Raw genomic sequence first — 12,468 nt, 5'->3', positions numbered from 1 at the left:
TTGTTTCTGCCTGTATATGCTTGCCTATAAAATTACACCAATGCCCTGTCCCTACTGTTTTTTTATTTATATCTTATTCCACTTTCTACTGCAAAGCAGAATTATTTTGGGGTGGTGGTGGAGGAGGAATTGACATGGAGTGTACTGAAGAAATGGATGCAAGTGCCACAATTTTTAATAACTACCATTTGCATATCTTTTGCAAATTCAGTGACAGATTATTGATGATGTGCACAAAAATTCCTATATTAATTTTTCACTTTGTTATAGAGGAAGTGACCCGTGACTTTGCCTATGGGGAAACTGACTGTTTGATCAGGAAATGCCGGCTTTTACCATGGCTACCAGGAGAGGTTCGAGATATCAACCATTTCACCAGAGAGCCATCAGATGAGCATTACCAGGTACAATTTAATTTAAGCCAGTTTTTTTAACAGCAGGAGCTGCTTGTTCTGCAGCTCAACTAGTTTTGACATTTATGTCATGTAATAAGGCTCTGCCACTATTAAAAATCCTGTAAGTGAAGGTGGCCTCAAGTGTAATTTGGTAATATTCGGATCCGGAAATATTCGGAAATAAATTTTTCGGTATTCTGGATATTGCCGAATAGTGGTATTCAGATATATTCAAATATACAGAGATATTCAGATATATCCGGATATGCGGCTTCATTATACCCTATGGGCCATTGAAGTCAATGGCAACATAGGGTATATTGGAAGCCACCTGGAGTGGAGGGGGATTCCTCTTCCCCCCAGAGCAGACACCCTGGGTTGGCCTGAGAGAGCTCTCACAGAAGCCACCCTTTCAAAGAAAACTCTGTGAGAGCCATGGCTGACCCAAGGCCACTCCAGCAGCTGCTCTGCAAGCAGCGGAGTGGGGAATCACACCAGGTGCCAAAAAGATAACAATCCGTGGACTTAACCAGTACACCAAGAGGAATCCTGCAAATATGATGAGGTGCTCTGACTAGAGCTGCTGGGGGTTTTTAATTCTATTGACTATGATGAGTTGGGGATTGGGGAAATTTTCCTTTAATGCTCCGCTGACTTCATGCAGCATTCTTTCTGAGTCAGGCTGGCAGCGTGGGAGAAATGTAGGGCTGGGCCATTTTGCTGCTAATCAGTTGAACAGTTACTGGGCTCTGGGCTGGGGCTCTTTCTGGGCTCTCTCTAATTTTAATTTAGGGAAGAGCGTTTCCCTGACTTCTCAGGCCAGACTGAGAGAGGATCCAGGCACAACCAGGTACTCACTTCAGACACTCTCAAAGTCCATGTCTGGGCAGCTGAACAGTGGCATGTTGACCTTCAAGAAGACTAGCATCGCCACTGCACTGGGATCGAGGATTTCACGATGCGGGCTGACAGTGTCGCCTGCATGGGAAAATATGTGCTCACTCTCAACGCTTGGTGGGCAGGAGAGGAATGCCTGGGTCAAGGCAGAGAGGTCCGGCCAAACCGTCTCCTTCGATCTTTCATTGAAATCTGCCTCCGTTCCTGAGGACTGGAAGGTAGCAAATGTCACCCCCATCTTTAAAAAGGGTTCCAGAGGAGATCCGGGAAATTACAGGCCAGTCAGTCCGACTTCAATACCGGGAAAGTTGGTAGAAACCATTATCAAGGACAGAATGAGTAGGCACATTGATGAACACGGGTTATTGAGGAAGACTCAGCATGGGTTCTGTAAGGAAAGATCTTGCCTCACTAATGTGTTACAGTTCTTTGAGGGGCTGAACAAACATGTGGACAAAGGAGACCCAATAGATGTTGTTTACCTTGACTTCCAGAAAGCTTTTGATAAAGTTCCTCATCAAAGGCTCCTTAGAAAGCTCGAGAGTCATGGAGTAAAAGGACAGGTCCTCTTGTGGATCAAAAACTGGCTACAGGTCCTCTTGTGGATCAAAAACTGGCTAATTAGTAGGAAGCAGAGAGTGAGTATAAATGGACAGTCTTCGCAGTGGAGAATGGTAAGCCGTGGGGTGCCGCAGGGCTCAGTACTGGGTCCCATGCTCTTTAACTTGTTCATAAATGATTTGGAGTTGGGAATGAGCAGTGAAGTGGCCAAGTTTGCAGATGACACTAAATTGTTCAGGCTGGTGAGAACCAGAGAGGATTGTGAGGAACTCCAAAGGGATCTGTTGAGGCTGGGTGAGTGGGCGTCAACGTGGCAGATGCGGTTCAATGTGGCCAAGTGCAAAGTAATGCACATTGGGGCCAAGAATCCCAGCCACAAATACAAGTTGATGTGGTGTGAACTTGTGTGAACTTGTGTGTGTGTGTATTTTGTGACACAGAGTGTTGGACTGGATGGGCCATTGGCCTGATCCAACATGGCTTCTCTTATGTTCTTATATGAGACCCAATAGTCCAATGGACAATTGTCCTGTAGCTCCCAGGGCTCCTTGAGGTATGCCCTGATCATCACAGCACTCATGTCCACTCTCATGGGCCTAACACTCCTGGAGGGGCCAATGATCCACCCAAGCCGTGCCATCTCTGCAGTCTTCATGGTGGGAACCTCTTGGGAAATGCTGCCGAGCGGGGGAGCAGTCATCAAAGCAGAGGAACTGCTTTCACCCCTCGCTTCCTCAGCTTTTGCCAACCTTGCCCTCTTGGCCCACCTCTGCTCAACCTCCTGGGAGAGCTTACCTCGACATAGATTGAGCTCGTTGACCCACTCAGCGACTTTGCCCTTAATGCGTGGGTCCCACATGACCGCCAACATGTAGACCTTCTGCTTCATGATCGTCCCAAAATGTTGCTCCAGCCCGCTTTGCAGACATCTGAAGAGCGCGTGCACTGCTGGAAGGAAGTCTGCACGGTCTTCACGTCGCACCAGAAACCAAGCCAGTATCTCATAGGCCATGTGGACCATGGGAATGACCAATGTGATTCTTGCCATATCAGACGAGAGCATCTCCGTGTAGGTCTTGAAGGGTGCAAGAACCTCCACAGTCTGAGAGGTAGTCAACTAGTCCTTCTGGTTGAGCCGGCTCTCCTCTGAAATGACTCTGCTCTCAGGGCATCCAGGGCAGCTCTCTGCTCCACCGAGCGCTCCAGCATGGCACAGGTGGATTTCCAGTGAGTGCTTATGTTACTGAACAGGCAGTGATCTGGCACGCCTGCCAGTGCCTGTTTCTCCTCCAGCAAATAACTGTCCTTATTGCTGCGGGAGAAGTGACTCATGATGTGTCAGCATTTCTGGAGCAGAAGCCCATACTTGCGAGTCGCTGTGATGTAATCAACATCCTTTCGGGATGACTGACCCAAGGCGTCCGCCACCATGTTGTGGATCAGGTGGGCTGCGCAGGCAATGCGTGTTATGCCCACTCACTTGGTCATCACAATCATGTTCGTACCACGGTGCCACCATCTGTCACCATATAGCCCGCAGCGACCCCACTGCCTACCCAAGTCTCTATCGACCTTCTGATGATGGCACTGATGTTGTCCCCCGTGTGCGGCCTGACGATTGGTTCGGCACTTACCACTTCCACCACACACACACACACACCCCTGACCTGCCACCAGTGTGCAGCCAAGGACGGATACCCTTCATGTGAACTATGGGGAGTCCACAGATCTGAGGTGAAGTGAGCAGTTGCCCTGGCAGCATGGGACAAATGCTCCCTCACCACAGACTTCATTGCCCTGTAAAGTTCTGGCACAATGCTCCCTCTCATCATGGTGCGGCAAGGAACCTTGTACCAGGGTGCAATGAAATGGAACAATCCCAGTAAGGCAGGACTCTACGAAGGAGAAGGGACATCCTTCAGCGATCAGCTTGGCAATATGCAAACTGAACACCGCAGTAATGCGCTTCTTCCACAACCTTGGCATGCTAAAGCCACCCCCACCAAACATCTCTGGGCTGACCTGGGGCAATCTGTTTAGGTTTTATCTCAGGTTCTGACAGAAGAACTGCCACCAGTGAATCTCTGGTGATCTCTCTCTGTAGTTCAAGGTTGTCACACTGGTGCAGAGCAGAAGACTAGAGATCCATTACATTCTCTTTTCTCCCGCACTTAGCCATTCGAATGCCATTCCTTTTTCTGATGAACATTAATCCACAGTACAGCATTACATCTGTATCAGTTCTAATTGTAAACAGAGTTACTTCTCAACTTCTAAATAGAGTTACATACTGGTTTGGTAGAGCCAATTTGGTGTAGTGGTTAAGTGTGCGGACTCTTATCTGGGAGAACCGGGTTTGATTCCCCATTCCTCCACTTGCACCTGCTGGCATGGCCTTGGGTCAGCCATAGCTCCGGCAGTGGTTGTCCTTGAAAGGGCAGCTGCTGTGAGAGCCCTCTCCAGCCCCACCCACCTCACAGGGTGTCTGTTGTGGGGGAGGAAGGTAAAGGAGATTGTGAGCCGCTCTGAAACTCTTCGGAGTGGAGGGCGGGATATAAATCCAATATCTTCATCTACCTCACAGGGTGTCTGTTGTGGGGGAGGAAGGGAAAGGAGATTGTGAGCCGCTCTGAGACTCTTCGGAGTGGAGGGCGGGATATAAATCCAATATCTTCATCTACCTCACAGGGTGTCTGTTGTGGGGGAGGAAGGGAAAGGAGATTGTGAGCCGCTCTGAGACTCTTCGGAGTGGAGGGCGGGATATAAATCCAATATCTTCATCTACCTCACAGGGTGTCTGTTGTGGGGGAGGAAGTGAAAGGAGATTGTGAGCCGCTCTGAGACTCTTCGGAGTGGAGGGCGGGATATAAATCCAATATCTCCATCTACCTCACAGGGTGTCTGTTGTGGGGAGGAAGGTATAGGAGATTGTGAGCCGCTCTGAGACTCTTTGGAGTGGAGGGTGGGATATAAATCCAATATCTTCTTCTTCTTCTTCTTCTGGTTAGTGTTCATGCTGGTGAAGATGTAATTCTGCACCATAATTAACACTACCCAACGAAGGGAGAAACAAAAGGGAATACTTCGGTTATTACCTATAAATAAATTTGACTTTTTTGTTTTGTTTTAGGCAATTCTAAATGAAAACAAAGAAAGACTACCAGTTTCAATGAAGCCTCCTGTGTATGCCAAGAATAAAGTCTTCAAGTATGTATTTCTAGGTGGATGGCTTTACAACAAACATACAACTTCTTGTGATTACTTTTCAGGATTTTAAAAATCCAGCTAACCTGAGGAACCATGGAATTCTTTAAACTGTCCTGTAATATTAAGCATAGATTGTTAATTTTTAAAACTATGTTTTAGTTCAGTATGAGATGCCCTGCAGCAAAAAAGACAAGCTAATGGAGAACAAAGTATCTTGTTCTGAAGTTATTTTTGATAATGGGCCGTTAGTGTGAAACAGGACTGGTATACAGGATATCAAAGTGAATTGGGCATGGAAGGACAAAAATAGTACTATATAATTTGTACATAAATGATTTGGGATTGGGAGTGAGCAGTGTAGTGGCCAAGTTTGCAGATGACACAAAATCATTCTAGATGGATCAACCAAGGACAACTGTAAAGATCTCCAGGAGGATATCTACAAATTGGGTGAGTGGGCAATACTGTGGCAAATAAAGTTCAACATGAATGCACACTGGAGCAAAAAACTCAACTATAAATATATCCTGGCGAGGTCTGAATTTGGCATGATTGAGAAAGAAAACTTGGGGTCATAGTGGACAGAATAGTGAAAATGTTGGCTCAGTATGCAGCAGCCTTGAAAAAGACAAACTCCATGCTGAGAATGATTATGAAAGGGACTGAAAATGAAATGGCATTGTGTAGAACTATGACACAGTCTGATTAGGAATACTTTGTACAGTTTTGATTTCCATATCTAAAAAAAGACATTGTCCAGAAGAAAACAACCAAATTGGTTAGGAACTCATTTCCTTGTGAGAAAGACTAAAGAGTCTGGAGCTTTTCATTAGGAAATAAGGTGACTAAGGGGTGTATGGAATTTACTGAGCCAGCCCATGTATCAGGCTACTAGACCTTAATTATAAGTTCATCTCTCCAGCTTTATTCCAACCCCATTCCAAGAACATACACGATTTCTCTTCATTGCCACAAACAGGTTGGAAATTAGAGGTATACTTGTCTAGTAGCCTGTATCTTAGAACCTCTGTTTCTGTCTATTGAGAGATTTCTGCAGTTTAAGATTTGCCCTGATACTCCAAACTATGATGGATGTTGGGGGAAAACTTTGGAAATCTCGCTTATTAAAACCAGACAAGCATCTCCCTTCTTTCTCTTCTGCAACTTGGCATGCAGAAGGCATATGTGGGAACAGATATTAATGACATAATTCCATTTTCAGAAAAAGAATTCTAAACTATAACTGTAAGAATTCCAAAAACTTCCTATTTGTCCATGTGCTCTGATCTGATCTCCAAAAATGACAAGAGATTATCTTAATATAATCTATGAGGGCAATCCTCTTGCTTCCTAGAAGAAAATTACCAGCTGCAATTTAGAAGATTTCTGCTACCTCTCTTGAATTGTAGATGTACAATTTCCAGAAGTTTTGAAGGGGGGGACAAAAATGGGGGCGGGGGGGGGAGGATGAAATATATGCAGTGCTTTTCTGTCAAACCTAAACTACTTTTACTGGCTGAACAATATCAAATGCCTGATTTACAATTTAGCATAGAAAATTGTACTATTTGGTATTTTATGGAATTCAAAAGCATAAATATCTTTAGAGACACTGTTGAGTTGGAATGGATAACGAGACTGAACACAATGCATTCTTCTGGACTAAATTGAGAGCTAGTTTTCCTGTCTTATTACCAAATATGTGGCATTATCATTTGGCATCTGAAATCACTCTACTCTCCGCAATATAAGAACCAATCCTAATTCCTATTCAGGGTCTTTTAAAAAGAAAATAAATCCAGATAGGAATAGAGAAATCCAATATTTCCTTTAAAAAAAAAACCCCGTTTTTTCAGAATAAGCCAACATAATTTCCTTAATGTAAATTGTGTTTGTCAGAAGAATTCATCCATCCACCTTCCCTCTGAAGAAGAACTTATACCTGGAATAAAACGTTGTTAGTGTTGAAGCTGGTTTTTTCCCTCTCCATCCCTCCCTGAAAGAGGAGCAGCCATGGCGATAGAAGCAGAAACTGTATGTTTCTGTGAGTGAGTGAGAGAGAGGCTTGGCTTCATATCTAGATGGCAGGGGGGGGGGGGGAGGCAAGAAACTGGAAGCAAAGAGCCACTGAGGGAGCTGGGGTGGTGGGGGAAAGCAAGCTATGGTGCAGCTACAATAACAGCCTGGAAAGGAGGCAAGAAAAGGAAGTTGCTTGGTGGACAGATTTGAGCTGTGCATGGGTTGTATCCTCCTCATGGGCTGTGTGTTTGCACCCCTGTAAGTGTATTTTTTCGCATTCCCCCACATTTCCCAATTTTTCCACATAAAAACATTTAGAAAGTCCTTAGACTTTTCATGGTACATATTTGGAATGAGTGAAATGCTTTATAAGACAAGGTTTTCTCACTCTAAAGTTTCCTAACATCAAAGAAGAAATTCTCAGAAATTTTGCTAGCAGAATCTCTTTCACTGTATATTTTTCCTTTTATCAGAGTTTATACAGACCTTCAGCAGGTGCTTCAGAACCTGACTCATTCACGTTTTGAATTTACTGATTCTGAGCAAGAAGCAGATATCCTCTACACCTTTTCTCACTTCAAAGATTACAGGTTACAGTTATTTACCTACTAGTTAACCAATTTCCTTACCTGTCCAGTGTTCACATATTTTGTCTTGGAGCTGTTCTTATACATCATTTTATTTTGTAGGAAAATAAGTGAAGAAAGACCTCACGTGATGCTGAATCAGTTTCCATGTGAGAATCTCTTGACTGTAAAGGATTGTCTGGCCTACATCTCAAGGCGGGTTGGAGGCTCAGAAGGGCCAAAATGGCTACCCCGTACTTTCAACCTTCTTACAGAATTGCCGCAGTTCATCAGTTACTTTCATCAACGTGAGAGGAGGTAAGCGCTTTGCTGTAATATAATACAAATAATCATGCTAGCACATGTCAAGTCTGCTTTAATTCTGGTCAAGCCTGTACTCAATCTTTGGTTCAGGAGAAATGTATTCTGGGTAGAACCACACCATATGCCAATGCTGCTAGCCTGAACTCTCCTCACCCCCCTCCCTTCCTTTGTTGTGTAGCTTTGCTTTGAAATGTGAATATGAAAAAGAGATTGTAGTGCCTTCTCAGGCAAGGTGTCCGGGGGAGTCGCAGAGCCAACTAGATGCCCAAGGCCAAGCCAGGCCTGAGAACGAAATGGTAACATCAATGTGTGAATGTGCCCTGCATAGAGTGCCCCTCCCTTAAGAATCCCTTTGATGTGTACCTTATATGCTTGCCTTCATTGTGTAATCTCCAGTCTTTCGATTTCTACTGTAGTCGATAGTCATGATAACAATAAACTAGCAACTTTGTATCAACAAAGTCTCGTTATTGAATCAAGCCGACTTGACAGCACATACGGTATATGATATCTCTAGTTTTCCTTTTGAAATGAAATATGCACTTTTATATACTGGGAGTTTGCCCAGTATAAAATGATCCTGTCACCTCAGTGAAAACCTGTGACCTCAGCTTTTGCCAAAAATCAAAAATGTTTCTAATTTGATGATAAAATGTCATAATGGGCATGTATGTGATAACTATGTTTTATGCCACCTTATGCCTTTTCCTGCTCAAAATACCATGAATGGAATCTAGACTTCTGCAGGATGTCTTCTGATCCTTCAGGTGGAATTTTCATTTACAGCCTCATAGGAGAAGAACACCTTCCTCACCAGTGGTCTGTGATCTCTTTGGAGCAGCACAGCATGAGGTGTGATGAGCTGCCCCCAAAATCAGTAATGCCCACTTCCCCATATATTCATGGAATAACTTTCTGCTTTGCAAAGCCGAATAACTACATTGGCTTAGAGAGGAAAGTGTAGTCCAAGCCGAGTCATCTGGCTAACAGTGGCAGTGTGGAGGCTTGGAGCAGAAACTGCATCATGCACACTTACTACTGCAAGAAGATGAAGAAGATATTGGATTTATATCCCGCCCTCCACTCCGAAGAGTCTCAGAGCGGCTCACAATCTCCTTTCCCTTCCTCCCCCACAACAGACACCCTGTGAGGTAGATGGAGATATTGGATTTATATCCCGCCCTCCACTCCGAAGAGTCTCAGAGCAGCTCACAATCTCCTTTCCCTTCCTCCCCCACAACAGACACCCTGTGAGGTAGATGAAGATATTGGATTTATATCCCACCCTCCACTCCGAAGAGTCTCAGAGCGGCTCACAATCTCCTTTCCCTTCCTCCCCCACAACAGACACCCTGTGAGGTAGATGGAGATATTGGATTTATATCCCGCCCTCCACTCCGAAGAGTCTCAGAGCGGCTCACAATCTCCTTTACCTTCCTCCCCCCACAATAGACACCCTGTGAGGTAGATGAAGATATTGGATTTATATCCCGCCCTCCACTCCGAAGAGTCTCAGAGCGGCTCACAATCTCCTTTCCCTTCCTCCCCCACAACAGACACCCTGTGAGGTAGATGAAGATATTGGATTTATATCCCACCCTCCACTCCGAAGAGTCTCAGAGCGGCTCACAATCTCCTTTCCCTCCCTCCCCCACAACAGACACCCTGTGAGGTAGATGGAGATATTGGATTTATATCCCGCCCTCCACTCCGAAGAGTCTCAGAGCGGCTCACAATCTCCTTTCCCTTCCTCCCCCACAACAGACACCCTGTGAGGTAGATGGAGATATTGGATTTATATCCCGCCCTCCACTCCGAAGAGTCTCAGAGCAGCTCACAATCTCCTTTCCCTTCCTCCCCCACAACAGACACCCTGTGAGGTAGATGAAGATATTGGATGTATATCCCGCCCTCCACTCCGAAGAGTCTCAGAGCGGCTCACAATCTCCTTTCCCTTCCTCCCCCACAACAGACACCCTGTGAGGTAGATGAAGATATTGGATTTATATCCCACCCTCCACTCCGAAGAGTCTCAGAGCGGCTCACAATCTCCTTTCCCTCCCTCCCCCACAACAGACACCCTGTGAGGTAGATGGAGATATTGGATTTATATCCCGCCCTCCACTCCGAAGAGTCTCAGAGCGGCTCACAATCTCCTTTCCCTTCCTCCCCCACAACAGACACCCTGTGAGGTAGATGGAGATACTGGATTTATATCCCACCCTCCACTCCGAAGAGTCTCAGAGCGGCTCACAATCTCCTTTCCCTTCCTCCCCCCCCAACAGACACCCTGGGGGGTAGATGAAGATATTGGATTTATATCCCGCCCTCCACTCCGAAGAGTCTCAGAGCGGCTCACAATCTCCTTTTCCTTCCTCCCCCACAACAGACACCCTGTGAGGTAGATGAAGATATTGGATTTATATCCCGCCCTCCACTCCGAAGAGTCTCAGAGCGGCTCACAATCTCCTTTCCCTTCCTCCCCCACAACAGACACCCTGTGAGGTAGATGAAGATATTGGATTTATATCCCGCCCTCCACTCCGAAGAGTCTCAGAGCGGCTCACAATCTCCTTTCCCTTCCTCCCCCACAACAGACACCCTGTGAGGTAGATGAAGACATTGGATTTATATCCCACCCTCCACTCCGAAGAGTCTCAGAGCGGCTCACAATCTCCTTTCCCTTCCTCCCCCAAAACAGACACCCTGTGAGGTAGATGAAGATATTGGATTTATATCCCACCCTCCACTCCGAAGAGTCTCAGAGCGGCTCACAATCTCCTTTCCCTTCCTCCCCCACAACAGACACCCTGTGAGGTAGATGGAGATATTGGATTTATATCCCGCCCTCCACTCCGAAGAGTCTCAGAGCGGCTCACAATCTCCTTTACCTTCCTCCCCCCACAATAGACACCCTGTGAGGTAGATGAAGATATTGGATTTATATCCCGCCCTCCACTCCGAAGAGTCTCAGAGCGGCTCACAATCTCCTTTCCCTTCCTCCCCCACAACAGACACCCTGTGAGGTAGATGAAGATATTGGATTTATATCCCACCCTCCACTCCGAAGAGTCTCAGAGCGGCTCACAATCTCCTTTCCCTCCCTCCCCCACAACAGACACCCTGTGAGGTAGATGGAGATATTGGATTTATATCCCGCCCTCCACTCCGAAGAGTCTCAGAGCGGCTCACAATCTCCTTTCCCTTCCTCCCCCACAACAGACACCCTGTGAGGTAGATGGAGATATTGGATTTATATCCCGCCCTCCACTCCGAAGAGTCTCAGAGCAGCTCACAATCTCCTTTCCCTTCCTCCCCCACAACAGACACCCTGTGAGGTAGATGAAGATATTGGATGTATATCCCGCCCTCCACTCCGAAGAGTCTCAGAGCGGCTCACAATCTCCTTTCCCTTCCTCCCCCACAACAGACACCCTGTGAGGTAGATGAAGATATTGGATTTATATCCCACCCTCCACTCCGAAGAGTCTCAGAGCGGCTCACAATCTCCTTTCCCTCCCTCCCCCACAACAGACACCCTGTGAGGTAGATGGAGATATTGGATTTATATCCCGCCCTCCACTCCGAAGAGTCTCAGAGCGGCTCACAATCTCCTTTCCCTTCCTCCCCCACAACAGACACCCTGTGAGGTAGATGGAGATACTGGATTTATATCCCACCCTCCACTCCGAAGAGTCTCAGAGCGGCTCACAATCTCCTTTCCCTTCCTCCCCCACAACAGACACCCTGTGAGGTAGATGAAGATATTGGATTTATATCCCACCCTCCACTCCGAAGAGTCTCAGAGCGGCTCACAATCTCCTTTCCCTCCCTCCCCCACAACAGACACCCTGTGAGGTAGATGGAGATATTGGATTTATATCCCGCCCTCCACTCCGAAGAGTCTCAGAGCGGCTCACAATCTCCTTTCCCTTCCTCCCCCCCAACAGACACCCTGGGGGGTAGATGAAGATATTGGATTTATATCCCGCCCTCCACTCCGAAGAGTCTCAGAGCGGCTCACAATCTCCTTTTCCTTCCTCCCCCACAACAGACACCCTGTGAGGTAGATGAAGATATTGGATTTATATCCCGCCCTCCACTCCGAAGAGTCTCAGAGCGGCTCACAATCTCCTTTCCCTTCCTCCCCCACAACAGACACCCTGTGAGGTAGATGAAGATATTGGATTTATATCCCGCCCTCCACTCCGAAGAGTCTCAGAGCGGCTCACAATCTCCTTTCCCTTCCTCCCCCACAACAGACACCCTGTGAGGTAGATGAAGACATTGGATTTATATCCCACCCTCCACTCCGAAGAGTCTCAGAGCGGCTCACAATCTCCTTTCCCTTCCTCCCCCACAACAGACACCCTGTGAGGTAGATGAAGATATTGGATTTATATCCCGCCCTCCACTCCGAAGAGTCTCAGAGCGGCTCACAATCTCCTTTCCCTTCCTCCCCCACAACAGACACCCTGTGAGGTAGATGAAGATATTGG

General features: G+C 46.5%; 1 protein-coding gene across 1 annotated transcript in view; it reads left to right on the top strand.

The window, feature by feature from the left end:
• TTLL12 (tubulin tyrosine ligase like 12) overlaps nucleotides 1–12,468 on the top strand; it is a 79,430-nt gene that overhangs the window by 28,971 nt on the left and 37,991 nt on the right. Inside the window, exons 5-8 of the mRNA XM_060257490.1 lie at nucleotides 271–404; nucleotides 4,984–5,060; nucleotides 7,553–7,669; nucleotides 7,769–7,963. Of these exons, the coding sequence (XP_060113473.1) occupies nucleotides 271–404; nucleotides 4,984–5,060; nucleotides 7,553–7,669; nucleotides 7,769–7,963 (523 nt within the window). The remainder of the gene's footprint in view (nucleotides 1–270; nucleotides 405–4,983; nucleotides 5,061–7,552; nucleotides 7,670–7,768; nucleotides 7,964–12,468) is intronic.

Source organism: Heteronotia binoei, chromosome 17 (genome assembly GCF_032191835.1).
Source record: "Heteronotia binoei isolate CCM8104 ecotype False Entrance Well chromosome 17, APGP_CSIRO_Hbin_v1, whole genome shotgun sequence".
Taxonomy (NCBI): domain Eukaryota; kingdom Metazoa; phylum Chordata; class Lepidosauria; order Squamata; family Gekkonidae; genus Heteronotia; species Heteronotia binoei.
This window is presented reverse-complemented; position numbering and strand designations above follow the sequence as displayed.